Consider the following 26273-nt stretch of genomic DNA (forward strand, 5'->3'; position numbering starts at 1 on the left):
ATTCCACCTCTCGCATGTGATGTCTGAGCAGCAACGCCGCTCGGACATCACACACGAGAGGTCATTCCAGCTCTCCCAGCGTTTAGGGGCTCTTTAAAAAGTTATGTCCGCCGATGCTGTTGGCGGCAGCTGCAACGGCCGCGGGGGGGGGGAAACGTATTCCCCCGCTTCCCTGAGCCCCGGGGTGGTGGCCTTGGACTCCTAGGGGCAAATTCCACCTCTCGCGTGTGATCACCTCTTGCAGACATCACACGCGAGAGGTCATTCCGGCTCTTCCAGCTCTCGTTAGGGGCTCTTTAAAATGTTATGGCCGCCGACGCTGTTGGCCGCAGCTGTAACAGCCATGGGGGAGGCCCCCGAAACGTTCCCCCGCTTCCCTGAGCCCCGGGGTGGTGGCCTTGGACTCCTAGGGGCAAATTCCACCTCTCGCATGTGATGTCCAACACACGCGAGTCATTCCGGCTCCCCCAGCTCTCGTTAGGGGCTCTTTAAAAAGTTATGTCCGCCGATGCTGTTGGCGGCAGCTGCAACGGCCGCGGGGGGGGGGGAATGTTCCCCCGCTTCACTGAGCCCCGGGGGGGGGGCCACTCTGACATCACACACTCAAGAGGTCATTCTGGCTCCCCCAGCTCTTGTAAAGGACTCTTTAAAAAGTTATGGCCACCGATGCTGTTGGCCGCAGCTGCAACAGCCACGAGGGTGGGCAAAACGTGAGAGGTGGAATTTGCCCCTAGGAGTCCAAGGCCACCACCCCGGGGCTCAGGGAAGCAGGGGACGTTCCCCCCCCCCCGCGGCCGTTGCAGCTGCCTACTCTCCATTATTCTCTATGGGCACTCATATATTCCCTATGGGCAATCGCTGTCCTTAGTTTTAGTACGTCCCGCAATAACATATTAGCACTTAGAATCAACAGTCAGTGGTACAGCAACAGTACTACTTGGGTATATGGCAACTCTGCAAAATATGAGAAATAAATGGAATTTATCAGACTTGGTTAAGTGTCCATCAGAAATACTTCAGACCACATATTAGCAACTGGTGGTGCCAGACCCAAAGATGGATCTCCCGTTTTCAAAACAAAAGAGCGTCTTAAAGATTGAAGAATTTCTTGTGGACTGAAGCTTATGCAATGATAACATCTGTTTAGTCTTTCAAGGGCAAAGTTGCTGCGGGAGAGGCACAGAAGGGGGGTGGATTATCCGGGTGTGATCACACCCCAACATCTGGGAAGTGGAGCGCACCCATGGCTTACCGCCGACAATGCGCGCTAAAAAACGCGAACCTCCTCCAAGGTACTAGTAAACGTTTGCCACAGGCTACCTCCAGATGCCCGTGATGTGAGCACGCTCCGGTCCCTCGTTTACCTGCCGGAGTCTGATCGCATAATCACGAATCAAACTGCGCCGGGGCGATTAGCCACGCCTCCCCCCACGATATCTGGCCCATGTGACGGGGCCATAGATAGCTAAGGCTCCTGCTTATTTTTGCTGCTACAGACCAACACGGATTCTACTCTGTAATATACTTCACACAGTAGTCCTGCAGAGGAGCAGCTGTCAGCCGTCGCCTGTATAGTCTCAGCCACAACTGGATATAATGACCCTGGAGTGTTTGTGGGAGGAAAAATGGATGCCTCAATGTTACATCGGAAGTAGGTCCCGAATCGAAAGCCGGCGATAGTCTGAGGCCGATGGAGGAACTGCCCCGTCTCTCCAAAAAAAAACCCCTCCCCGGTAGACTCACCCAGGGAGTCACTGTTGGTAGTAACCAAGCAGAGCTAGACCAGCGGGGGCCGGCTGAAAGGGGGCCAGTGCCTTATGGGAAATGTGGTTTCTCGCTTGCCTGTTTACAACTCCCGAAGAGCCTTTCGAAGTATAACTGTCTGCGGGGAGGTGAGTCTACCTCCCGCGCACGTCACCTCCTGCAAGAACTACCACTCCCATCAAGGCCTTCTACGTTTATCAGACAGCAATGCACGCCGGGGGTTGTATTCCTACTGTCGGCCTAAGGTCCCGCCTTTTCCTTCTCCACAGCCTCGGAAACCCCGTGCAAGGCGGAGCGACATTCTCTTTCCGGCGGTCGCCATTCCGCGAGCAGGACGCTGGTGAGTTCTTCCTCCGTCCCTCGCGCCTTCCACGTTTTCCCTTTCAAGGCCTCGTGCGCGGCCTAGGGCCTGCGCGCTTTCTTATTACTATATTTTCTCCATTTGTTGCCTCCTCAGGTGTAAGCGGCGCCAGCGGCCACGCCTGGAGCCGTCGCCATGCAGATCTTTGTGAAAACCCTAACAGGGAAAACCATCACTCTCGAGGTGAGGGAGCGAAAGACGTGAATGGTGGCTGGGAGTCACCGGACTAGGCCAGGGCGTGTTACAGAGAGACTGAGCCATTGGCTTGTGGGTCGCTGTTGTTTGGATGGCTTTCGGCCCTTTTACATTTCTAGTTTGCCTCCTCCTGTCTCCCCCCCTCCCCACGGGCCTTCGGTTTTCCTTCTTATTGGCAGTAGTTAATAATCAGGAATGGCAGTGTACCCTCCGCTCCGCAGAACAACCAGAAGGGTCCTTTTGGATCAGACTAAATGCTGAATTGGATGCCCTTGGAAAGCGCCCCCCCCCCCTTCATCCGTAACTGCTGTTTACAGATACACTTCCTTGGAACATGAAGGGTTTGTTTGGCCATCCTGTCTATCCCCTTTCATAACCTTTCTTTGCTAATGGCCATCACGGCTTTCCAGGGCAACATCAGGGTTTTTTTTTAAGGTCTCTGATTATTGCCTGAATGTTGACGGTGTTGAGACAGCAGGGGAAAGAGGGTAAGCTAATAGTATTGTACGTAGTTTTTGCAGGAATAATGTCTATGTCAAAGGCCTAGTCATGAAGGTGGAGTTTTGTGGAGGGGTTGGGCCAAGTGGGAGAGAGAGATGATACAATTCAGGTCTCAAAAGTATATGCTGAGATGCTTTCGTTTATGCCCTGATACACATTTGTATCTCCTTACTTTGTGAGGACAGCACACTTTCTCCCTATTCCCCTCCCACCAGCAGTAATTTCAGACCTTAGTAAAGTTTGGGAGTGCTCCTTAATGATGGAGGCCCAGCCACTGCCAAGTCGGCCTTTTACCATCTCCAGCTGATTAGGCAGTTGGTTCCCTTCCTCGAAGGCAACGGCTTAGCAACAGTGATCCATGGAATGGTCACCTTTAGATTAGACTACTGTAATGCTCTCTACATGGGGCTGCCCTTGTTGCAGATCTGGAAGCCGCAGCTAGGGCAAAATGCAGCAGCCAGGCTTCTGATGGGTTTCCCTTTGAGGGAGCACATCCAGCCAGACTTGAAAGCATTGCACTGGCTGCCGATTCGCTTCAGGGTGCTGGTTCTTACCTTTAAATCCCTTTATGACCAGGGTCCAACTTACCTGACGGACCGCCTTTCCCCATATGTACCCCAGAGACCACTACGGTCAGGGAATGAAAATCGACTGGCCCTCCCAGGCCCTAAGGATGCCAGGCAGGCCGTAACTAGGGCCAGGGCTTTTTCGATGGCGGCTCCGTACTGGTGGAATGAGCTCCCGGAGGAGATCAGGGCCCTGCGGGAACTCTTACAGTTCTGCAGGGCCTGCAAGACGGAGCTCTTCCACCAGGCTTTCAATTAGGAGCCACCACCATTACTAGTTACCACCACTAGTATGTACCACCAGCAACAACTGTAAAGCCTGGTTCCTGGTGAAGAATTGTCAGCCTGTGTGCATCAAGCAAGATCAGTGTTGGAATGAACATCATATGGTATGCAGTCATGCAGCACCGCCATCACTATGATACTGGAACAGTATTGCTAGCACTTTAATATGTAATACTATATCATTTTAATGAATTGTTTTAATGTTTAATGGTCTTGATTGTTTTAATATTTTAATCTGTAAGCCGCCCTGAGCCTGCTCCAGTGGGGTAGGGCGGGATATAAATTAGAACTATAAATAAATAAATATTCCCCGGGTTGCAGAACCCCCATGGACTAACAGCCCCCTGGGCAGGGAGGCTGCAACAAAGAAGGGGATAAATTCACCCTCTTTTGTTTTGCAGAGCTATGCTGACAACAGAAAGGGTAGTTTCATCCTCTTCCCCTTCACCACTGCAGCCCCTGACCCATGTGGCTATTAGTCCATATAGGTCTTGAGACACTGGGAATGGTTTATGGGGGTGGGGTACGCAGGAAAGATCTGCAACTGTCAGCACATTCTGTGGACAAGTCACTGGATCCATAAGCTTTATCTCATCTTATAGTTGAGATTTTTTAGTGTTGTCTACATGAGAACAGCCTGGTAGTCTCCCAAACTATCACTTTACTTCCCTTTTTAATATTCCCTTTGGCCATCTCAGTAGAAGACTACAATTCTAACTTGGCCTTTTCCAGCCATGTTCTTGTAAAGGTTGGCAGGAAAGAGGGCCATTTGGTTTCCATGCCTGCCTCCTACTAGCCAGTAGGTTGCCAGCTATGATTTCTAGTTTTAAATGTGTTGTAAGCTGCTTCAAGCTTCAGGAGGATGGGTTAGAGGGAGAAACTTACCAGCTTTGTTGCTGTGCGGTGCACCCCATAAATGTTAAAGGCACAGGAACAAAGCTGGTAAGCTTTGGGGTGGAGCATTTCCACTTTTAACACAGTTTTAACACAGTGTCTACAATGTGGAACCGCAGTATTGTGCAACTAGGAACATGCATGTTTTGAAAATACTATGCTATTAAGCCAGAACTGTTTTCGTTATACTCTTCAAAGATAACCGGGTGAACATATGCTGTTCTACTGTAGATTGGAAAGGGGCGGTAGGTTTATCAAGTGTTTCATTGCTGATTTTTAACTTTTATAACAGGTTGAACCCTCTGATACTATAGAAAATGTCAAGGCCAAAATCCAGGACAAGGAAGGTAGGTTTCACTGTAGATTGGGAAGTCTTATGCTTCTATTATGCTCCCACTTTGAGGTGGAGCATTTCAGTTTCTTGCTAGAAAGGAGCTTAATATGCTATCCTGGCAGTGCATACTTGAGAGTAAGTTCCAGTGAAAGCCACAAGACTGACATGCAACTGGGGTGAGAGAGGCTTGTGTGCTAATGCTCTAGAGGCCCTGACCTGGATCACCCAGGCTTGCCTGATCTGGATGGGAGACCTCCAAGGAATACCAGGGTTGTGATGCGAAGGCAGGCAATGGCAATCCACCTCTGAACATCTCTTGCCTTGAAAAATCCACAGGGTCGCCCTGCAGAAGATTTGTTTGATATTTATTCTTTTTAAAAGTAATTACAGAAAGGCTGCATAACAATTCAGTGTTAACACGCAGGGTGTAATTTTTCTCAGTGTGCAGTAAATTTGCTATTCATGTACTTCGGGTTCTGAATTAATTGTAAGCAGTTGGGAGGGAAAAAATCCTGTGTCACAGACAGCTCTCAATCAATCCAGTTTGCTGTTGCAAATGGAACATTAGCAGTTAGGAAAAGGAACTCCCTCCCCCCCGCCCCACAAAAAACGAAGCCTCTCTGAATACCCAAAACAAAGAAATGCTGCAAAATCCAAAGTACTAAAAGTGTGTATAGACAGATACATACAGGGCTCTTTAGTATGGGAAAATGCAGAGAATAAAACTACTTTGGAGAGGTACACCTAAGTGCCTAAAATATATTCTGAAAATGTAGGGCTGTCCAGAGAGGATAGGCAGAAGGTTTAGAACAAACAACGCACCACTTGACTTAATAAATAATCTATAGGAATCACGGCTAAACTCTTTTCTAATGGACACAAAGGTAAATGGTAAGGTATGGTTGTGTGGAGACTGTCAGATACAACTGATCATAATAGGTAGCCAAAGGGATATCCTTTGTTCTAACATAAGTGGTTTCCAGTTAGTGGAGATTTAATAAATACTGCCTCATCCTGCTTTATAAAATGAATAGCAAATTTGAGATTAGTGTGGTACCATGTCTGGCATGTGGTTTTTTTTTGGGGGGGGGTGGTTGTGGGGTTTTTTTGTTTTTTTTGCATGGCATGATGACATCTGGCAACTCCTACTGGGGCATGGAGGACATTCAAAGAAGTGGCTAGATAGCCTGCCTCTGGCCTCCCAGCCTTGGTATTCTTTTGAGGTCTCCCATCTAAATATTTGCCAGGGATGGTCCTGCTTCGCTTCCGAGATCTGATGAGATTGGGATGTCTGGCATGTTTTGATGTTATTTTAAACTACTTGTGGCAGTAAGTTGATGTATTTTTTTATTTACCTAGGAATTCCTCCTGATCAACAACGATTGATTTTTGCTGGCAAACAATTGGAAGATGGGCGCACTCTATCTGATTATAACATTCAAAAGGTATCTGCCTTCTGTGTATGTTAAGGTGTATTTTAAGGTTTCTCTGTCCTCCATCAGTCCCGAACTCAGGGGTGGGTGGGGTCACAATACTCATAATTTCTCCTTCAAACCTGTCCCAAAGATTGCTGGTATTAATTGTGTTGGTCTAGTGTGGGACACTGAGGAGAGCTTGGCTGTATGTCTGGTGTACCGATCGCCCTGTGCACAGCCTGCTGAGCCTGTTGGATGTGGTAGCTGGTTGGGCCTTGGAGTTCCCAAGGCTATTAGTTTTGGGGGACTTCAACATCCATGTTGATGAGGCTTCAGACCTGCAACTATCCCGTCTTGGTGATAAGCTAATTTACGCTCGCCTGCAGAGACTAATGGACCCAGTTGGGTTCCAGAATGCTCCATGGGATCCGATGGCTTTCAGTGACTCATTTTCAGCGAGTCCCGTTTTTCTGAAGCCATCGATGCAGTCGCTCCACGAAGTCCTCTCCATTCTTGTTAAGACATTTCCCTAGTATACTGTGGAACTTAGGGGGATGAAACGAGAACTCAGATGACTTGAGTGAGTTTGGCAGTGTGCTTGCGATGAAGCTTCAAAAACATCTCTTAGGATGCTTATGAAAGCCTATGAGGTGGCAGTGAAGGCTACGAAGAGGGAATTCTGTACAGCGTCCATTGCGTCCACTGGCTCATGCCCGGCACAATTATTTAGGGTAATTAGATCTTTGACAACCCTCTCAGAGGAACCAAAAGGCTAGTAAATTGGCCATCAGCTGTGAGGCATTTGCAAGTTAAGTCTGGTCGCTGCCAGTGTTGATACAGTACGTAACTGGACGCCCCTTGGCCATCTTCAGATTCAGTTTTTGGTAACTTCAGTCTACTCTCCTCTGCCAATGTTGACAGGATCCTGGGTACTATTAGGCCAACCACTTGCCTCTTGGATCCGTGTCCCTCATGGCTGGTGAAAACTCGTGGTGAGAGGATACAGGGCCCACTGATGGACATTGTTAATCTGTCCCTGGGGATGGGGGTCTGTCCGGAGGGTCTGAAAGTGGTGGTGGCAGTACCACTCTTGAAAAAGCCATCTTTGGGTCCTATGGAGAGAGCGGTAGCAGAACAGCTCTAGTGTTTCCTGGATGACACACTGGCATTGGATCCATTCCAGTCCGGCTTCCGCCTTCGGCAACAGGACGGACATGGTGTTGGTCACCCTGACAGACGATCTCCACAGACAGCTGGATCAAGGCGGGTCAGCGCTGCTGTTGTTGCTTGATCTCACAGCAGCACTGGACACAGTTGATTACGATCTTCTGACTCACCACCTCGCTGACATAGGGGTTGGGGGGGGCTGTCTTTGAGCAGCTTTCCTCCTTCCTCCATGGTTGGGGACAGAGGGTGGCACAGGGAGAAAGGATGTCAACTAGGTGCCCCTTAACATGTGGGAACAAACTGGAGGCTTGACTCTTGCATAATTACATGAGTGCATGTTACCACTATGTAGTCAAAAATATGTGTGTCCATCTTCTCTTAACAAAGTTTGCTTACTAAAAACAGGAATCTACCCTTCACCTTGTGCTGAGACTTCGTGGTGGTGCAAAGAAGAGAAAGAAGAAGTCCTACACCACCCCAAAGAAGAACAAGCATAAGAGAAAGAAGGTGAAGCTTGCTGTCCTTAAATATTACAAGGTAAGAACAACTTCCATTACCAGAAGATTTCTGGGGTCACGCAGTGGTAGGAATAATTTAAGATTTGCAAGTTCTCAGTGGATATGGATGTCGTAAGCTGTTGCATTTGTATACACACAGAGACCAACTTGAATATGACCCAGTCTTATTCAGATGACCATTACCTGTTTTGTACGTCTGTTCATAAACAGAGCAAATTAGTCAGAAAGGGCAATAATACATCAGTTCAGCTGATTCATACTACTAGTTAGGGTAGTCATACCAAATGAAATTTAGATATTTATATCTCACTTTTCTTTCCAAAGGGAACTGGAAGTATCTTTTATATATCATTCTCCCCCCTACACTTTATCCTCCCAACAACCCACTGAGGTGGATGAGGCCGAGAGGGTGACTGCCCACGGCGGCTTCTCAGTTTGCTTCCATGGCAGTGTGGGGATTTGAAGCTGGGTTTCCCACATCCTAATCAGAAACTTGCGCCGCTACAGCACACTGCTGCAGGGGAAAGTTAATTGCTCTAACAACTTGTGCTCTGAGGTGGTTATGAGCTGAGCTTCTGTATTTGAAAGTTGGGGGAGGGGCTGTAATGCAGTGCTTTTCTTCTTGCAGGTGGATGAGAATGGCAAAATCAGCCGTCTGCGGCGAGAGTGTCCCTCTGAAGAATGCGGGGCTGGAGTGTTCATGGCTAGCCACTTTGACAGACACTATTGTGGCAAGTGCTGTTTGACATACTGCTTCAACAAGCCAGAAGACAAGTAAATGTGTCTGTTGTAATAAAAATCTCCAAATGTCACTGTTTCTCTGATTATATGAGGGCAAACAAGTGGGTGGGGGGAGTGATCAGCTAGTAATGGAGTAATGAAGGTGTAGAGAGGGAAAGGTGTCTGAGTGTTTTGGCTAGTCACAAAGGACTGTGGGCGGGACAACATCTTGCCACACAGTTTTGTTCTTACGCTATCCACAGCATCATAGGATACGGAATTAACCCCACTGCTCTGGTAACTTAAGAACTGAGACACTGCAGTGCTCAATTGTTGTAAATGCTTTCTGAAGCCAAATGGCACATTCTGCTTTCTCCATTTTCAAGCAATTAAGAGAAGGGTGGCATTATGCAACTTATGTGGCCAGAGGATGCTTCCCTATGAAACCAAAAATCTGCAGGGATCCTGAATTCTATGACTTCCCTTATCTTGGTTAAATGTAATCTGATTTACCATTTCCTGTGGCCAGGCAAATGGATGAACACTCTGACTCTTTGTAACCATAAGAGCAGTGTTTCTTAAACTGGGTCAGACTGTCAGGGGACCCTGGGGCTTAGTGTCTTTAGATAGGGTGAGCAACTTCAAATGAAGTAATACAAATCCTCGTGGATAACATCAAAATAGAGCCTCCTCAGTTTTCTTGGAATTTGCATTCTTGTTTCTACTTAACGGCTGTGCAGTTCATTTCCCATTCACACCAATGGCATACACTTTTCTGGCTCTAGCTATCCAATTGATAGTTTTCAGGGATTGCATGGAGTCAGTCCATGTCATATTCTTATAGTCTAAGTTTATTTTATAAATGAGGATGTTTGGCAACCTGACAAAGCAGGTTTAAATGTAGGGATTGCCATACCGTCTGTGAAGAAAGCAGAAGAAGAGATTGGATTTATGCCCCGCCCTTCACTTGGAGTCTCAGAGCAGTTTACAAACTCCTTTCCCTTCCCCTCCCCACAACACACCCTGTGAGGTAGGTGAGGCTGACAGAGCTCTTTCGAGAGCTGCTGTTTCAAGAACAGTTCTGACAGAACTATGGCTTGCCCAAGGTCATCCAGTAGCCGCAAGTGGAGGAGTGGGGAATCAAACCCGGTTCTCCCAGACTAGAGTATGCACTTAACTACTACACCAAACTAGCTCTCAAGTAAGTATGGAACATGGAGAGATTAGATAAAAATGTTTAAAATAATTATTAACATTTGAACCAGCAAACTGCTCAGTCATAGTTCATGTCTCAGTCTATAGCAGGCATGCAAGATTTTCAACTGCCACTGTGCCTGCTACGTGATGATAGTGCTGTTTTTTCCTTTTTTTTCTAGGGCGCCATTAAATAGATCTGTGGTTGGGTCTTTTAATAATTTTTAGAAAATCACTCACTTGGGGGAGACTTGTAAGGGGTACTGGATAATTTTACCTGCCACTTCCCTGCCTTTCCATCAGTGGTTATGCCATTAACAGATGAAAAGGTAGCTTTTAAGTGTGGTGGCATAATATTTAACCACCTGTTTAACTGCAGCCTTTTGGGTTGCCAACTGAAGGAGACTGGTAGACGAAAAGCCCTTTCCTGCAGTGCTGCTTTTTTTTAAAAAAGTTTCTTACTGGCAACCCATATGGTGGGTGTCTGTCTCACTGTGAACTCAGCAGGTACCAATTGAAGCACTTCCCTCTCTTCTCCGTTTCCCACTATCATCACATGTTCTGGGAAGCATTTTTATCAAGATCAACAGAATAGGACTCTACAGTTTCCTGAATTATAACTGATTTAAGAATACATACAGAAAAGGGAGAATCAAAGGTGTGCTGTTAATATTTACCAGAATACTTTTACTGGGTTTATGCTAACACTTCGTATCTTTCACTGATCCAGGGCATTCTTTGAATTACCTTCATTATTAGGATGAAAAGGTATAACTCATACTTACGAATTTGAAAATGGTCAAAAAGGACTCTTTAGTTCATGTTCTTTAAGTTTGTCTATCGGGTCTTGAACCTGTGACTACTTTTGGAATTTTGACGAGTAGGAGTAGATGATGCCATAAATGGCTGTCACAGTGAAAGGGGCCAGTCACAAAATGCTGTGAGGTTCCAAAGCCAATTGTCCTTTTATGGAGAGAGCTGTTAATAAATGGGTATTTTCCTGAAATACCTGCTGCTTCAGTGAGGTAGAGGAAAGTCAGGATCACTGTTTTACAGGAGAGTGTGACCCTATGGATGGCTCCTGAAAGCATAAGGTGGATCTGTATCCTAAATGCAAAGACACTCCTGCTTGAACAAAACCCTACTACCCCACCACCTTCACCCCCCATGTTTTAATTAGTACTCAAGCAGATATGCTCAGCAAAATTATATTTTGGTCCAGCCTGAACTGAGCTCTTGTAGTTCCCGCCCCCAGTGTAGTATAAATCAGGCATCCAACCAACTTCTCATATGTCCCATTTTGCAGCTCGTAAAACAGTTGTCCTGTCATCTGCATCCGAATCTGCTAAACTGCCACAAAGTGGAAAAAATGGGCATTCAATCCCTAGTAACCATTTCTGAAATGTTAGTGTCAGAACTGTAACTTCTACAATGCATCCTGCTTCCCAAAAGGCTCCATTATGCCATGAATGGTTAAGAGTTCAGGCCATAATTCCAGTGTCTCACAGCTGCTGTACAACTCAAAATCCTGGGTTCCAAGAAATTGTCTGTTCAACCTCCTCTTCACTGAAACAAACAATCTCATCGCCAACTTGAAACTCTATGTTCTTCTCAAAACTCAGTCCACAATCCATGCCAGTTTTCACTACAGAGATGTCATTCTGGTGGTGCTTCAGTGACGACACGTTGCCTAGATATAATGAACATGAAAAAAATCAAATTTGCAGTATAAGAAAAGAAGAGCCCTACTGGATCAGGCCAGTGGTCCATCTAGTCCAGCATCCTGTCTCACACAGTGGCTAACTGTTGGATCCCCAAGCATCGAGAATAAATCCACGTTTTAAGAAAAGCAAAATTTATTTCAAAGCGTTGACGACATACTCAAACACGTTCTTTGTTAGAACTGGGGATACACAGTTAGATCAAGCATAATAAAGGAACTTCAAAGAGATACAGGTCCAATGAATAACTTTCCCGCTGGCGGGCTAATGGAACGGTTGCGCGCCCAGTCCATGGGAACCAGGCAGGATATTAGACATAACACAGGTGCAGTAGTCATGGGAAAAGCAATAGCCAAGCATTACAGCATCTTCTCCCCCACACAACCTCCAGCAGTTATCTTTTGCATTCCAACGCAGGAGTAGGATGATAGAAACCAAGCCGGGTGCAACAGGGAAAGGATATGTACACAGAGGTCACCGAAAACAGAATGGCAGCTTGCTGACACTAACCAGCTTCCTCTAGACGGCTAACAACAGGGCATAGAGGCTGAGACCTTCCCCCAATGTTGCCTCCTGGCTGTGGGATTCGGAGGGTTTTAGTGCCCCTGAATGTGGAGGTTCCCCTCAGTTACCATGGCTAGTAGCCACTGGTGAAGCACTTTCAGAACTCAGAAGCATATGCAGAGCTCTCTTAACTCCAGTTTCTTATTGGTGAGTCACTAATACTTGCGGATCTTTACCCTTCAAAGCCCTGGGTGAAGTAAGACCAAGTTTCCCAGTGGCATGGATGTATGATCTGGGATTGATCCATTTTTATTTTAATGCAGAGCTATTTAAATTGCAGTTGTATCTGGGCTGGAACTGACTTCTCAGCAATAGAAGCTAGTAACCAATAGGGGCGTGCATTCAGCAATAGCTAAACTGGAAAAATACCCTGTCAGTATTTTTCAGGTATCACATAAGCCGAATACAGACCAGAGAGCTGGATTTGGCTACTAGTATAGCTGAGCCCAAAAAAGGTGATATTACCTGGCTTTTTTCAGGTTCATTTTGCTATACTGAAAACAAGGTCTCATTTAAACCTAACAGCCTGACCTGCCAGTCAGTGTTGGGTTTAAATGCCTTTCTTCCCCTCCCCGTGATCGCATTTTAAAGAAATGCATTTTACAAATGCCTGGGTTCCCTGCCTAATCTTCTCCAGGTGCCCTGCCCTTTGCTTCCCCAGCCAGCCCATGGCGGGTAGGCTGGGGGAGGGCCGGCATGGCATGCAGACACGCCCCCAAATATGCCTCCTTCCTTCCCTCAGCCTCTCTGCTTGGGTGGGTGGGGATATTTAAATGCCTTTCTTTCCCTCTCCAATCTCGGGGAGGGAAAGAAAGGCATTTTAAACATGCCTGGACTTCCTGCCTGCCCTTCTCCAGCTACCCCATGTCAGCTAGGGAAGGGAAGGCAGAGAGCCAAGGCTTTCCCTTGTCAATTTCACTCACAGCTGACTGGCAGGGAGTGAAACTGACAACAAAATCTGTAGGGGCTACCAGAGGGAAAGAAGGCATTTTAACATATATCAGACCTGAATATATTTGGCAATACCGAATATTTCCCCAATCCGAATACTTTACCGGTGTTGGATTGGGGAAATTTGGCATTTACTGATATTTTTTGGGTCTGATTTACCCGGAGCTGAAAAATACCAGGGTTTTTGTTTTTTGTTTTTTTGCACACCACTAGCTGTCAAATTTCAGGTTTGTGGGGGGAAATGGACACAAAATCACAATCAGATGGCAGCCTGGTTATAGCTAAGCAGCATGCTGAATGACTCAAGAGAGATGAGAACAAGGCCTTAAAATTAACTAGCAAGCAATGGGTCACTTCACTCACCTGACCAAATAACATCTCCTTTACGAATTAATTTAAACTTCATCTTTCTGTCTAGTTGTCCCTTTTGTACCCTGCAGCCAGCCACTGGAACTTTTTTCTTCCCTACTGTGACTTCAAATGTATCTAAAACAGCAGCTTCTCCTGCAGAAAATAAATGGAAGCATAAGATTCATAATTATCAAACGTCGTCAGCTGTTTCTCAAAAGGATATGCCCCATTATAGAGCAGTTCTCAAAAACCTACTTTCTAGTTCCAGTCAATATTAAATATTCCAGAATAAGAAGATGCTGTACTTAGGTTTTCCAGATTCAATGTAAACTGAGGAAATGTGTCAGCCTTATCATTTTTATTATGTAGTGTGCTTAACAGGAGGGGCAAGGAGCCACTTCGTCTCTGAGGTCCAACCCCTGAAAACATTATTTAGCTATGCTGCTGCTATTTTACATTTTCAGGCATATCTTAACAGTCTTAAGAGGCAGAGCTAAGATTTTCAGGAAGCCAGATCTGACATCCGTTAGAACATGATTTTTTTGTTCCCTCAGAGCCATGGCAAACCCAGAGCCCTGCACACCGTTTCTTATCATGTTAATTAATATTGGAGCTTTAAAAGTCTGTTTCACCTCTACAAAAATTCTACTGTCCATTGGACATTAGAAGAACCTTATTGGTTCAGACCATGTAGTCCAGCATCCTGTTTCCCAACAGTAACTAGTTGGTTCTTGCTGGGAAGCCACAAGCAGCTTGAAGACAATAACCTTCCCTGTAGTTAGACTTTAGCACTGGTATTCAGAGGATACCTAATATATGCTCTTCCACAGTTCTGGGCAATGTGCAGCTCAGCTCCTCCTGCAAGTCCTCGATCAGTCGGTAGATGATCTTGTGAATTTTAATCTTTATGTCCTTTTTAGCAGCCAACTGCTGAATAGATTTACTTGCATTCACATTGAACCCATACACAATACCTGACAGGTCAGGGGGAAAAATAAATGTAAGTTATTGTGCTTCTTAAAGATTACTATTAAATACAAGCACTTTATGTAGAAGAGCTGTTATGCTTATTAAACTCTAAAGCTTGGACTGCCAGTGTACTCTGTTATAGGAAAAGAAAAAGTTTTGTAGCAACCTGTAGCAACAAAATTGGCACTAAGAAATTCTGAATTAAACAACATGAATGAATTATTAAAATATGCATTCATTTATTTTGCATAATTCTGTACATCACTGAAATGGATAAGAAGTTACATAGTATCCTAAACACTGAAAACCCTCCTAAGTATCCCACTGTGGTTTTGAGATCTACACATGCAGTTTCAAGACAAACTTCACAGTTACAGAGATCTAATTGTTTTGTAATAAAAAAGAAAAGTTGAGTTGTCATGATGCTGAATTCTTCTCCCAGAATTCCCAAATCCATTCAAATGCTGCACTTGTACAGAGTTCACGCAGCCCCAAAGATAACCACTTTAACATGCAACACTAAAACTACCTTATTTTTGCACCATTTTTTTCAACCAGATTCCTCTTTGTAGCGACATGTACTTTAGGATAGTCCATGGGCTGGATCCACCAGTCAAGTTCCACTAATGTCAATTCCCCCATCTCACAGCAGACCCCCAATTTGTCCCTCATGCTGCTTTTTGGAGTCCCCCAGTATGAGCATTTTGGGGAGGGGTTGCAGGCTGCAGTGGGAGGGGGCTGATGGTGATCCCTTATGTCAGTGGAAATTTCCACTGGATCCAACCCAATATCCTCATGCCCCAATCCAGGATATGTAACATTGAAGAAAAAGAGTTGCATGTTTGGTTTCCAACCCTGGATCTGAAGCTGCACATACAGCACCTAGGAGATGCCATCAGATAGACATCTGGTCTTATGTGTTTTTATGTACTCTATTTTATGGATTTTATTTATATTGTAAGCCACCTTGAGTTCTGTAAGGAAGAAAGGTGTCTAATAAATGTTCTAAATAAAATAAAATAAATACAACAACAGCACACAACTACATTGTATGGGTCAGGATGCATCTTCCCCTCTGACTTATGACAAGGTTAGGGCTTCACATTCCATTCTGCTATGTACTATGATAATTCAGTCAGTCACTACAGTGCACCTAATTTAAATCTCTGTATTAGAGCATTTCTTAATCCCACATTTCTCAGATGTTTACTGAGTAGCCATTTATGCTATTGGAAAAGTGAAAGTCAAAGGCTCCTAACCATCAAAGATCCACACCATTTCATACAGATCACCTCAGCACTCACTACCTTGAAATGCTTGTGCAAGGTTCAGGTCATTTTCACTTATATCCCCAATCCCAAAATGGAGAACGTCTAATTCACACTCCTCATTGGCATCATAGGTATCGAGGATATTCAAAATGGCTTCCACAGAACCATCAACATCACCTGGGTGGACAAGAATGTATTAGTTGCAATGCAGAATTTTTTTTAAAAAAATATGGAGTATCAACGACTAAGATTTGTCCACCAGGAGTTTCTGTACTAGTTTCAATTCAATTCATGGAAGCTAAGTGCAACTTTGAAAGGTTCCTAATGGTTTTTGCTCCATTTCTATTATTAAAAACATCTTTTATTCATTTTTTTTCATGCATATAACAACTTACACAAATCAATAAGGACTGTGACAACAATACAGAGAACATATAATAAATCGGGGAATAAATTAAAGCAATTGAAGAAGTAAAACAACAAAATGGAAAGTGGGTAACCTGCCTCCCAAAAGAAAAAAGAAACCTTCCTCCAAACCCAAGAGTATAAATTCCTTGATTGTAACACAGAGAAAAATTATATTTTCATTCACACCTGTATTACCACTAGCTCTAACATAGTCTTTCTTAAGAAAATAAACCCTTTGACTAGGGTTACCAGATATCCTCTTTTAGAGGACATGTCCTCTTTTTTGGGTATCTGTCTTCTTTTGGGCTCTTTTTAAAAGCTGATGAAAATGTCCCCTTTTTTGGGTTAGAAGGTTAGGAATATTCTTAGTTAGTTGCAATTATCACAGCTTAAATGTAGGGGTATTTAAAATGAGATTTTTCATATGGATCACTTGTTTGAAGTAGTCAGTTGGGAATTATGTCCTTTTTTGCTTTTCAAAATATGGTAACCCTACCTTAGATAGATTTGGGATTCTATCAGTATTAAGAGTTTTGCTCAGTACAGAGTAAGAAAGCCTAACTCCAGCAAAACCATCTAGGTCTATTTGCCCTGTATCTAGCTTAGGTAGCCAAGTTGGCTTTTCTATGGGTAGTGTGCCAGCTGTAATTGAACCTGGATTTCTTACCAATGTGCCTGTGACTCTTGCACTTAGCAGCAATGGTTTCCCAAGCTGCTGAGAGTAGATGGGCATTAGGAACCTTTCAAAGCTGCACCTGTTCAGCACCCGTTAACTGATTTCCCCCCATTTCTGAAAGAGCCACCACAGACTTTCTCAAACCACCTGATTGAAATGCTGTGGGAGAGCTGGGGCCCAGGAGCCAGGGCTATCACTGATAGGATAGATTCCATTACTGCCATTACAGTCTCCTTTACTACCATACATCATGATGTCAGGATAGGAGAGTTTAGTACTCCCAAGTGGGAGGCCCACTGAGCCCAACATCTCCTTGCAAGGAACTGGCTGCTTCATTTTGAGGCACTTTCCATGGCCCCTTCCCTAACAGTTGCTAAAGGGTCTATTGCAACAACTTTCATTCCAGCTTCCTCTCTAGCCCTCCTGGAGACCTCTTTATGGTCCCTGCTGCCACAGTTCCCCACAGAGCATTTCCCTCTGCCTACAAGTTTTTACACAAAGGAAGGTGTGCAGAGTCAAACCTGGCTCCACTTGCTTTGTTTCTCTCACAGGGAAAGCCTGGGATTCCAGTGTTGTGGATACTCTTTCCTTAGGTCGCCAATACATCTGATGCCTTTTGGCTTTGTACAAGACATTATGTCTCTCCTTCCAGGTCATGTTGGTCAAGCCCTCTCGCTCCTTCTTGTAGGCATCTGTGTGCTCCTTTTGTTTGGCTTCTATGACCTCTAGATCCTTCTTTATTTTCTCCTGTTGTTCAGCATAGGATCTCCAGTCAGTAACTTCACGAGCCCTTTGCTTAGCAGAAGAAGACAACAGTTACCATGCTGGATCAGAGCAGGATCCATCTAGCTTAACATTAGGTCTTCAGCAGTGAGCCAGACAGATATCGCTGAGAAACTCACAGCCAGGGCCTGATGGCGTCAACCATCCCTTATTGTTTTCTTCCAACATCAGATACTCAGGTGTATTCCTTCTAAATATGAATGTTCCCTCCATTTGGTCATAGTTTAGAAGAGCAGACGAAGCTCTATACACTGGGCCTTCTGCACAGCCTTTATTACAGGCAATAAGCTCACAGCAAAGGGAAAGGATGGAGTGGAATGAGAGAAAAGGGAAAGGGGGAAGAAATGAGGAGGACTCCCGTCGGCTACACTAGTGAAATGGGGAGAGAAGTTCTAACAAAACAGAACAGAGCTAGCTTACAACTGGCTAACGTTCCAGTCATGTTAATATTTTCTTGTATTCCATACTTGAAGCCAGTCTGTCACCCTGAACCATTCATTTCTTCCAGAATATCTTTGCTACAGCTGGCCCCTCTTATCTCTCTGCTGGTCTGGTGTCTGGGATAACTGACTCATTTGTTCAGTGTCTGAATCAGTTTCTGGGTTCAAATCCTAAAATTGTGGTACCTCAGACTCCACTTCCAGTATGACCTCTCCTGCTGAAGGAACATCCTTCCATCCTACAATCTCCACTGGCATGCCCGGGGAGGCAGTTTCCACTGCCTTGCCATTTTCATCAAACATGAGGCGCACTTTTGCCCAGCTTTTTCCTGCAACCAAAATACAGCCTTTTCTCAGAGTTCCTCTTTGGATAATAGCTGTGGTCACTGGACTAGAGGGTGGGAAAAGAAGGAAAATTACATTTAGTTCCACATTCATAAGCATAGCCAGATCATGTCAGTTTATGTTTTGTGAAAGAAAAGAATTGGACATTTCTGTTCAAGTGTGTCACCATTGCACTGAGAAGATGTTAAAGACCGAAAAGAGATGAACATTTCACCCATATGATTGTGTGCAGAGCACCAAATATGAACACCGTGAACTTCAAATGGCTCTGTATTTTGCAGTTTGATTGGAGTATCGTTTTTCTGAGGCTTAACATTATACTATAAATGGGCATACAGTGGAAAAGGAGCTGCGGTGGCTCAAGTGGTTAAGACGCTGAACTGCAGGCTGTGGAAGGTCGGTAGTTCAGCAGTTCGAGACCCGGGTGCCGCATGACGGAGTGAGCTCCCATCTCTAGTTCCAGCTCCTGCCAACCTAGCAGTTCGAAAGCAAGAAATTGCAAGTAGATAAATAGGTACCACTTCAGTGGGAAGGTAACAGCGTTCCGTGTGCCTTGGTGTTTAGTCATGCTGGCCACATGACCACGGAAACGTCTTCCAACAGTGCTGGCTCTTCGGCTTTGAAACGGAGATGAGCACCGCAACCCTAGAGTCGGATTTGACTGGCTTTCGAGCAAGGGAACCTTTACCTTTACGGTGGAAAAAGAAGGTATAAGAAAATGTATGCATTAATCAATTTCAGTGGATATTTCCCCAAAAGTTCTGAAGTTTTTATACCAGTGTACAATATACAGATAACAATGATGCAAATATTCTGGATCAGGGTTATTTTTAAATGGCACAATGCAAGAAATGTTAGCAAGTTCACATAGCACATGAACATAAGTTGCTACCTTATACCAAGTCAGAACATTGATCCACCTAGCTCGGTATTACCTACTTCGACTGGCAAGGGTCTCTGACAGAGAGATTTCTCCTCTCTTCTTTTTTAAACTGGAGATGCCGTGATTAGAATCTAACACCTCTGGCACACAAAGTACGTGCTTTCTTGCTTTAAACGGTGAACCAAAAGTTGTTGGTTTAAAATAAATATATACTCAAGCAAAGCTGGGAATTCCAATATAACTGATTCTGCAATAGATTAGTAGTTCTGGCTGAAACTGAAAAGATGCATGACAATGTGCCTTACCCTTTTCCTTTGTCTGTACGAGACTCTATGATGGTACCTTCTACTAGGCCCGTGAAGTCTGCCCTCAGTTCCAACATTTCAGCAAGCACGACAGTTGCCTCTGCCAAAGCCATCAAGTTGTCACCCTGTGCCCAATCATAGAGTTCAGTGGAAAATCACAACAGGATCAAGAAAACGGAGCCTGAACGCATAGATTTAGACCCAATACTTTCAGTTTTGCCTAGAAGACAATTTAGGGTTGGGATAAAACTGCAGTCACCAGTTAGAGGCTGCCACAATGTAGCTGCATGTTCATGAGCTACATCAGCATCTGTCACTTTTTCTCTACACTCAACTTTTGTTTGGTGTAGTGCTTAAGGGCGTGGACTCTAATCTGGGAGAACCGGGTTTGATTCCCCACTCCTCCACTTGGACCTGCTGGATGACCTTGGGCAAGCCATAGTTCTGTCAGAGCTGTTCTCTCAAGGGCAGTTTCTGTCAAGAGCTCTCTCAACCCCACCTACCTCACAAGGTGTCTGTTGTGGGGAGGGGAAGGCAAAGGAGTTTGTAAGCCGCTCTGAGACTCCCTTGGGTAGTGAAGGGCGGGGTATAAATCCAATCTCTTCTTGTTGTTTGGGTTTTTGAACATGCATGACTGATTATTCAAGTTATTAAATTTCACAAATAAAAAAATTTCTCTCACCAGCCAAAACTGGCTCTCTCAGATTAACCAACTAGAACTTGGTTTGATTTATATATCAGAGGATTTTTTCCTGTATAGAAACAATAAATTCACACAAATGTTTGTACTCCTTCTGTAGTGTCCATCCCACCACTAAGATCCTCTTCCCAAGCCCCGCTTTCAGTGCCGGGAGAGGTGAGGTGAGCGGCAACCAGGGACCAGGCTTCTTCAGTGGTGGAGCCTGATCGTTAGAAGGCCCTCGCCTGATGCTGACTTGTTTTTTAATCTGCAGGCCAAAACATTTCTTTTTACCCCCACTTTTAACTGTGGGGTTCCATCTTTTAGTGCTGTTTTTATGGTTTGCTCCTAGCCTGAGGACTGTCTCACAAACACCCTTTTTTCTCCTGGCTGGTTTGATTATTCATAATTTCTTGTGCTTTAAAAACATTACTTTGTTGTATTTTTGCCTTGTGAGCTGGCTCAAGTTGGCCTCTGGAGAGGCAGCACATAAACATTTCTAATTAAATAATAACATTTATGGAATGATACACCTTATGGTAGAAATCCACCTGGAGCTAGTTTGTGGAAAAATCAAATAAGCTTTAGGTTCATGAGCTAAGCTGAGTTTGCAAACATGCTATATCCTAATGTTTGTTGGTCCCTTTCTGCAATCTAGTTCAAAACAGATTTTCACACTATAGAGATTTCAGAACATCATCTTGCTGTGAAAACAGCCCACATGAACATTGCACTGTTTATTTACTGAAAACACTTGCATCCTACCTTTTGACACAGTGTGCCCCTGATGTACCAAGATGAATCACCATAATTCTTTCATTTTCCAGAAATCAAGTAAACAGAAATCCCAGTTTGCACAATAATGACCTTGGAATGCTCCATTACCTTCAATGCAGAGATGTTGATAGTCTGAACATCTCCTCCATAGTCTTCACAAACCACACCATGAGCAAGTAGCTCTTTCTTCACTCTGTCAGAATCAGCTTCAGGCTTGTCACACTTGTTGATGGCAACGATAATTGGAACTAAGAGCAGAACAGCAATGAAAAAAAGGGAGGGAGGAGAAATGAGAACGGCAAGATCCAAACAAAAACAAAGAGATTTCCTTTTCCAGCAAGAGGTTTTCCTTAAAATAGAAGCAGTTTTATTTGCTGCATCACTTCTACTTAATTATTTCCAATGGAACAACCGAAACACTAGGAGAAAGGCCCGCCGCGGACAGGAATGCAATGAGCCCTAGGAATCGTTCCTGGGTGAGCGTGGGGGGGGGCAGGAGGGGGCGGGGGGCCTCTGGGTGGCTTCCCCTGCATGCTCGCCTTGGCAGGAGGGCAGGAGAAGTAACGGGGAGGGCTGCAAAGGGCTCCCCGGCCCTTCCTCGCTTGCTTGGCTGGGCTAGCGGACCAGGAGGGGGCCGGGGGGGCTGTGGCTGTCTTCTCCCACTCGCCCACTCCGGCAGGAGGGCAGGAGAAGCCACGGGGAGGGCTTTAAAGGGCTCCTCGGCCCCTTCCTGGCTCACTTGCCTTGGCGGGTGGGCCAGGAAGGGGCCAGGGGGCGTCTGGCCGGCCTCTCCCGCTCGCCTGCTTCGGTGGGAGGACAGGAGAACTGATGGGGAGGGCTGTAAAGGGCTCCCCAGCCCCTTCCTGGCTCGCTTGGTTTGGTGGGCAGGCCGGGAGGGGGCCAGGAGTCTGTGGGCGGCTTTTGACACAGTGTGCCCCTGATGTACCAAGATGAATCACCATAATTCTTTCACTTTCCAGAAATCCCAGTTTGCACAATAATGACCTTGAAATGCTCCATTACCTTCAATGCAGCGATGTTGATAGTCTGATAGTCCGGCGGGAGGGCAGGAGAACCCACGGAGAGGGTTGTAAAGGGCTCCCCGGTCCCCTCCTAGTTCGCTTGCCTCGGCAGGTGGGGAAGGAGGGAGTGGGTGGCCTCTGGGCAGCTTCTCCCACTCGCCAGCCTCGGAGGTTTTTCCCCACAGGTCTGCCTCGGCGGCCGGGTGGGGAAAGGTGGTGCAGAGGCCTCTGGAGGTCCCACACCACCTGCCCCTCCTGGAGGCCTCCGAGTGGTTGTAGAAGCAAGGGGGGGGATCGGGTGAAGACAATGGTGTGGGGCCCTCGGAAAGGTTGCGCAGGGGCCTCTGGAGGTCTTTCCCTGCTCGGCCGCGGCGGCCAGCGAGCAGGGAAAGGTGGCGTGGGGGCTTGAGAAGGCAGGGGGAGATACCATGGGCAGCCAGCTGACCGGCGCGGCACTACCGTGGTCGTCCTTAGCGTCCCATGCGTTCTGGTGGCGAAGCGGCCATCATCTTTGGCGGCGGTGTGAGCACTAAGGGCAACATGCTGGCCGCCGGACATGTGGGCAGGACTGAGGCCACGTGGCCACCCAGCAACTGGCAGAGTTTTGGAGTGGCAGTTCAGGTGGCCAACTGATTTTGGCGTGAATCGAATCCTGCCACCCCATAGGAGAGTTGCCACCCCAAATCAGCTTTATAATATAGAGAGATTTATAACCTGCCTTTCCTTTTGGTTCAAGGCTACTTACATTAACTCTCTTGTCTGTGCACCTAAAGATAAGGAATGTTCGATGACCTTGAGAGGAGACAGGGCTATGTGCAGGATGCTGAAGTAGAACTTTATCCTTAGAATCAGATTAGAAGTACCTTTGGCATTTTTAGCATGTTGAATAGATTCCACAGTCTGCTTCATTACTCCATCTTCTGCTGCTACCACCAATATGACTATATCAGTGACATGTGTACCTCTTGCTCTCATAGCTGAAAATGCAGCATGGCCAGGAGTATCAAGAAAAGTGATCTTTTCCCCAGAAGGCAATTGCACTGTGAAAGTAATTAAAAGACACACACAATGTCTTGAATAAAGATTCAGTGCTCCTTGCACTATTTTCATGGAACATTCTGTACAAATCACCATTTCTGCAAAGGTAGCGATAACTTTTCAATAAAGAAAAATTCTGATTTCTGAACACAAATGTCTGATTTCTAAACACTGAAATCTGCTCAAACTGCTGCAGTCAATGCTCTACTGTAAGCCCTCTCTGAGGACGAACTGAGCACAAACAAATCTTGTTCTCATAGTCACGCATTCCTGGTCCCATCTTCCTCAGTATCAAAGGCTTCCCTAACCAGGAGGCTTCCAATCAAACTTTGGTTTGCAATGGCATCTGAATGCAGAAATGTGAGCAAAATGGAGTTTATTTCCACCCCACAAACTAAACTATGACTACAACATGATTTATAATTCAGGTGATAAAGAAACAAATGCCGATTTGCCTAGGTGCTCCTATTCAGACATCACAGCAAATTGAGATTTTGTTGAAGGCTCCTCATATTGGGAAACTTTCAATGGCTCTCCATGCAAGAGGGGAGGATGTCAGGTGGATGTCACCCAGCTTTGTTTCTCCTTATCCAGATCTCCTGGTAATGCAGTAGACGTCCTGAATCACTGCCTGTCTGCTATGCTTAAATGTCCAAGAGTGAAAAAAATGAAACTAAATCCCAACAAGGCAATGCTGGCTGGGAAAGCGGAGATCTTGAAGGGCACTGTGCTCCCCACTTTCGATGGAGTTCAGCTGACCCTTGTTGATTCAGTTAAAAGCCTTGGGGGTCATACTGGATCCAACATTACTACTGGAGAAGCAAGTAAACGCAAGCTTCAAAAAACTCTTTCTTCCAACACAATCTAGCCAGAAAGATGGCTCCATACCTTAACTCAGCCAATCTCAGCCCTTCTGTAGTGCTCGTATACAGCTCCCATCCCTCTTGCTTCCTACTGTCATCAATAAGGCCTACAGGACAGCAGGAAGCAGACAGGCATCCCTCCAACATCCCAGGATCTGAGCCCAGCTCCCCTCTAGCTTTTAAGGATCATCAATGGGACACCAACTTGAGGCAGGAAGCAGCCCGGTTCCCCTTCACTGTCCTTGGATCTAGATCAATCCCAGTTTGGTGTAGTGGTTAAGTGTATGGACTCTAATCTGGGAGAACTGGGTTTGATTCCCCACTCCTCCACTTGCAGCTGCTGGATGATCTTGGGCAAGCCATAGTTCTGTCAGAGCTGTTCCTCTCTCAGCCCCACCTATCTCACAGGGTGTCTGTTGTGGGTAGGGGAAGGGAAAGGAATTTATGAGCCGCTCTGAGTGAAAGACGGGGTACAAATCCAATCTCTTCTTGTTCTTCTTCCCCAAGAAACATTTGTGTTTCATTTTGCACTCAGATCATGATACATTTGGCACTTAATAACATTTCCCCCCCTCAAACGACATTCAGTTGGCAGAGTAAACCTAAACAAGGGGGTTATCAGACAAATAAATCATACCTAGAAAGGCACCAATATGCTGGGTGATGCCTCCTGCCTCCGTTGCAGCCACCTGAGTTTTTCGCAGGCTGTCTAGAAGAGTTGTTTTCCCGTGGTCAACATGGCCCAGTATGGTAACAACTGGAGGTCTTGGGGTTAATAAAGTGGGATCTGCAGGAGGCCTGCAATGAACAATAAAGCATTTGGTTTGCAAATAACAGAAACAGTCCTTGGGCTTCTCCTTAACAGTCTCTTTTTAATGGGCTCCTTAATTTTGCTAAGCAACACCAATCTCTGCATGTGGTCATCATCCATAAGCCACAGCTCAGTGAAGTCCAGTGCAGATGTGTCCTTTCTACAGAAAGAGGAAGGATCAAGAATGTATGGCTAAATGGAACACTGTTAAAGCATTTGGTTTCCAAATAACAGAAACAGTACTTGGGTTTCTCCTTAACAGTCTCTTTTTAATGGGCTCCTTAATGTTGCTAAGCAACACCAATCTCTGCATGTGGTCATCATCCATAAGCCACAGCTCAGTGATGTCCAGTGCAGATGTGTCCTTTCTACAGAAAGAGGAAGGATCAAGAATGTATGGCTAAATGGAACACTGTAACTCCCTTTCAGAAAAGGGTTTTGTATCTCTCAGTGCCTCTCTTAAGCAGTGACAGAAAAAGCAGTGACAGAAAACAAAAGGGATATAAACAAATACAGCAAGAGCCAAAGATGTTACCTCCTTACAGCATCTTTATTTTCTTTTACTTTTTCCTCTTTTAGCTTGGCCCATTTAGGTTTCATGCCAGATTTCTTAATAACATGCTTGATCCACACTTCATTTAAGACCGAGTCTGGTTCTAGCGCATCTAAATCAATATCCATGTTTAACAGAGCTTCATATATGTGATCTAATTACAGAAGCAAAAAGACATGTATTTATTTATTTATTGAATTTCTACCCCGCCCTCCCAGCCAGAGGCAGCTCAGGGCGGCTTACATAAGAGCAGATAAATTACATTAAAACATAAATTACAATTAAAACAATTCTAAAACCATCTAACATAATAAAGTTCTAGTAGGCATTAATTTGATAGTGGCAGCCATTATTCAATGCTTTCAACTCACAGTTGGCTCGCAATCTTCCTTTTTGATTGTCCTTGAAGAATTTGTTGTCCTTTAGGCTGTTGGTGGAAATTCCAGGAATCCAGGACCTTCTCTCATCCCGCTGTTAGTTGTTAATTATTGAACGTCTGGTCGAAGAGCTCCTTTTACGGGCCTTGCTGAACTAGAAAAGGTCCTGCAGGGCCCTGATCTCTTCCTGGAGCTCATTCCACCAGAACAGAGCCACCACTGAGAAAGCCCTGGTCCTGGTTGTTGACAGCCTACCCTGGGCCCCTGATCGCAGTGCTCTCTGTGAACATGTGGGGAAAGGCGGTCCCTCAGGTATGTAGGTCTTTACACCACAAAGGGCTTTAAAGGTAAGAACCAGCACCTTGAAATGAATCCGGTATGCTACTGGCAGCCAGTGCAATGCCTTTAGCACAGGCTGGATATGGTCCCATATAGAGAGCCCCATCAGAAGCCTGGCCACAGCATTTTGCACCAGCTGCAGCTTCCAGATTTGAGACAAGGGCAGCCTCATGTAGAGAACATTACAGTAGTCCAGTCTCGAGGTGACCATCGCATGGATCACTGTTGCCAAG

The 26273-nt window shown here is 45.5% G+C and overlaps 2 protein-coding genes across 2 annotated transcripts in view; one reads left to right on the forward strand and one right to left on the reverse strand.

The window, feature by feature from the left end:
* The first annotated feature begins 2014 nt into the window (after nucleotides 1-2014).
* Nucleotides 2015-8812, forward strand: RPS27A (ribosomal protein S27a). The gene is made up of 6 exons (XM_015426922.1): nucleotides 2015-2104; nucleotides 2222-2308; nucleotides 4859-4913; nucleotides 6260-6345; nucleotides 7888-8019; nucleotides 8629-8812. Exons 2-6 carry the CDS (start codon nucleotides 2261-2263, stop codon nucleotides 8776-8778), a joined length of 471 nt encoding a protein of 156 aa, XP_015282408.1. The 5' UTR covers nucleotides 2015-2104; nucleotides 2222-2260; the 3' UTR covers nucleotides 8779-8812.
* A 1076-nt stretch (nucleotides 8813-9888) lies between these two features.
* The window catches only part of MTIF2 (mitochondrial translational initiation factor 2), a 27777-nt gene continuing 11392 nt past the window's right edge, over nucleotides 9889-26273 (reverse strand). The window contains 11 exon segments of the mRNA XM_015426941.1: nucleotides 9889-11604; nucleotides 13514-13654; nucleotides 14311-14475; nucleotides 15778-15945; nucleotides 17395-17620; nucleotides 18235-18439; nucleotides 19582-19706; nucleotides 21146-21285; nucleotides 22923-23099; nucleotides 24598-24758; nucleotides 25307-25478. Coding sequence (XP_015282427.1) covers nucleotides 11435-11604; nucleotides 13514-13654; nucleotides 14311-14475; nucleotides 15778-15945; nucleotides 17395-17620; nucleotides 18235-18439; nucleotides 19582-19706; nucleotides 21146-21285; nucleotides 22923-23099; nucleotides 24598-24758; nucleotides 25307-25478 — 1850 coding nt within the window. The 3' untranslated portion in view covers nucleotides 9889-11434.

This window comes from Gekko japonicus, unplaced genomic scaffold, assembly GCF_001447785.1.
Source record: "Gekko japonicus isolate JY-2015 unplaced genomic scaffold, Gekko_japonicus_V1.1 scaffold141, whole genome shotgun sequence".
Classification (NCBI taxonomy): Eukaryota; Metazoa; Chordata; class Lepidosauria; order Squamata; family Gekkonidae; genus Gekko; species Gekko japonicus.

Excerpts from the sequence above, each read along its gene's own strand:
- RPS27A (XM_015426922.1), top strand. The coding sequence starts at position 2,261 with ATGCAGATCTTTGTGAAAACCCTAACAGGGAAAACCATCACTCTCGAG. Across the intron at positions 2,309-4,858 it reads GGAAAACCATCACTCTCGAG|GTTGAACCCTCTGATACTAT; the intron begins GTGAGGGAGCGA and ends CTTTTATAACAG. Across the intron at positions 4,914-6,259 it reads CAAAATCCAGGACAAGGAAG|GAATTCCTCCTGATCAACAA; the intron begins GTAGGTTTCACT and ends TTATTTACCTAG.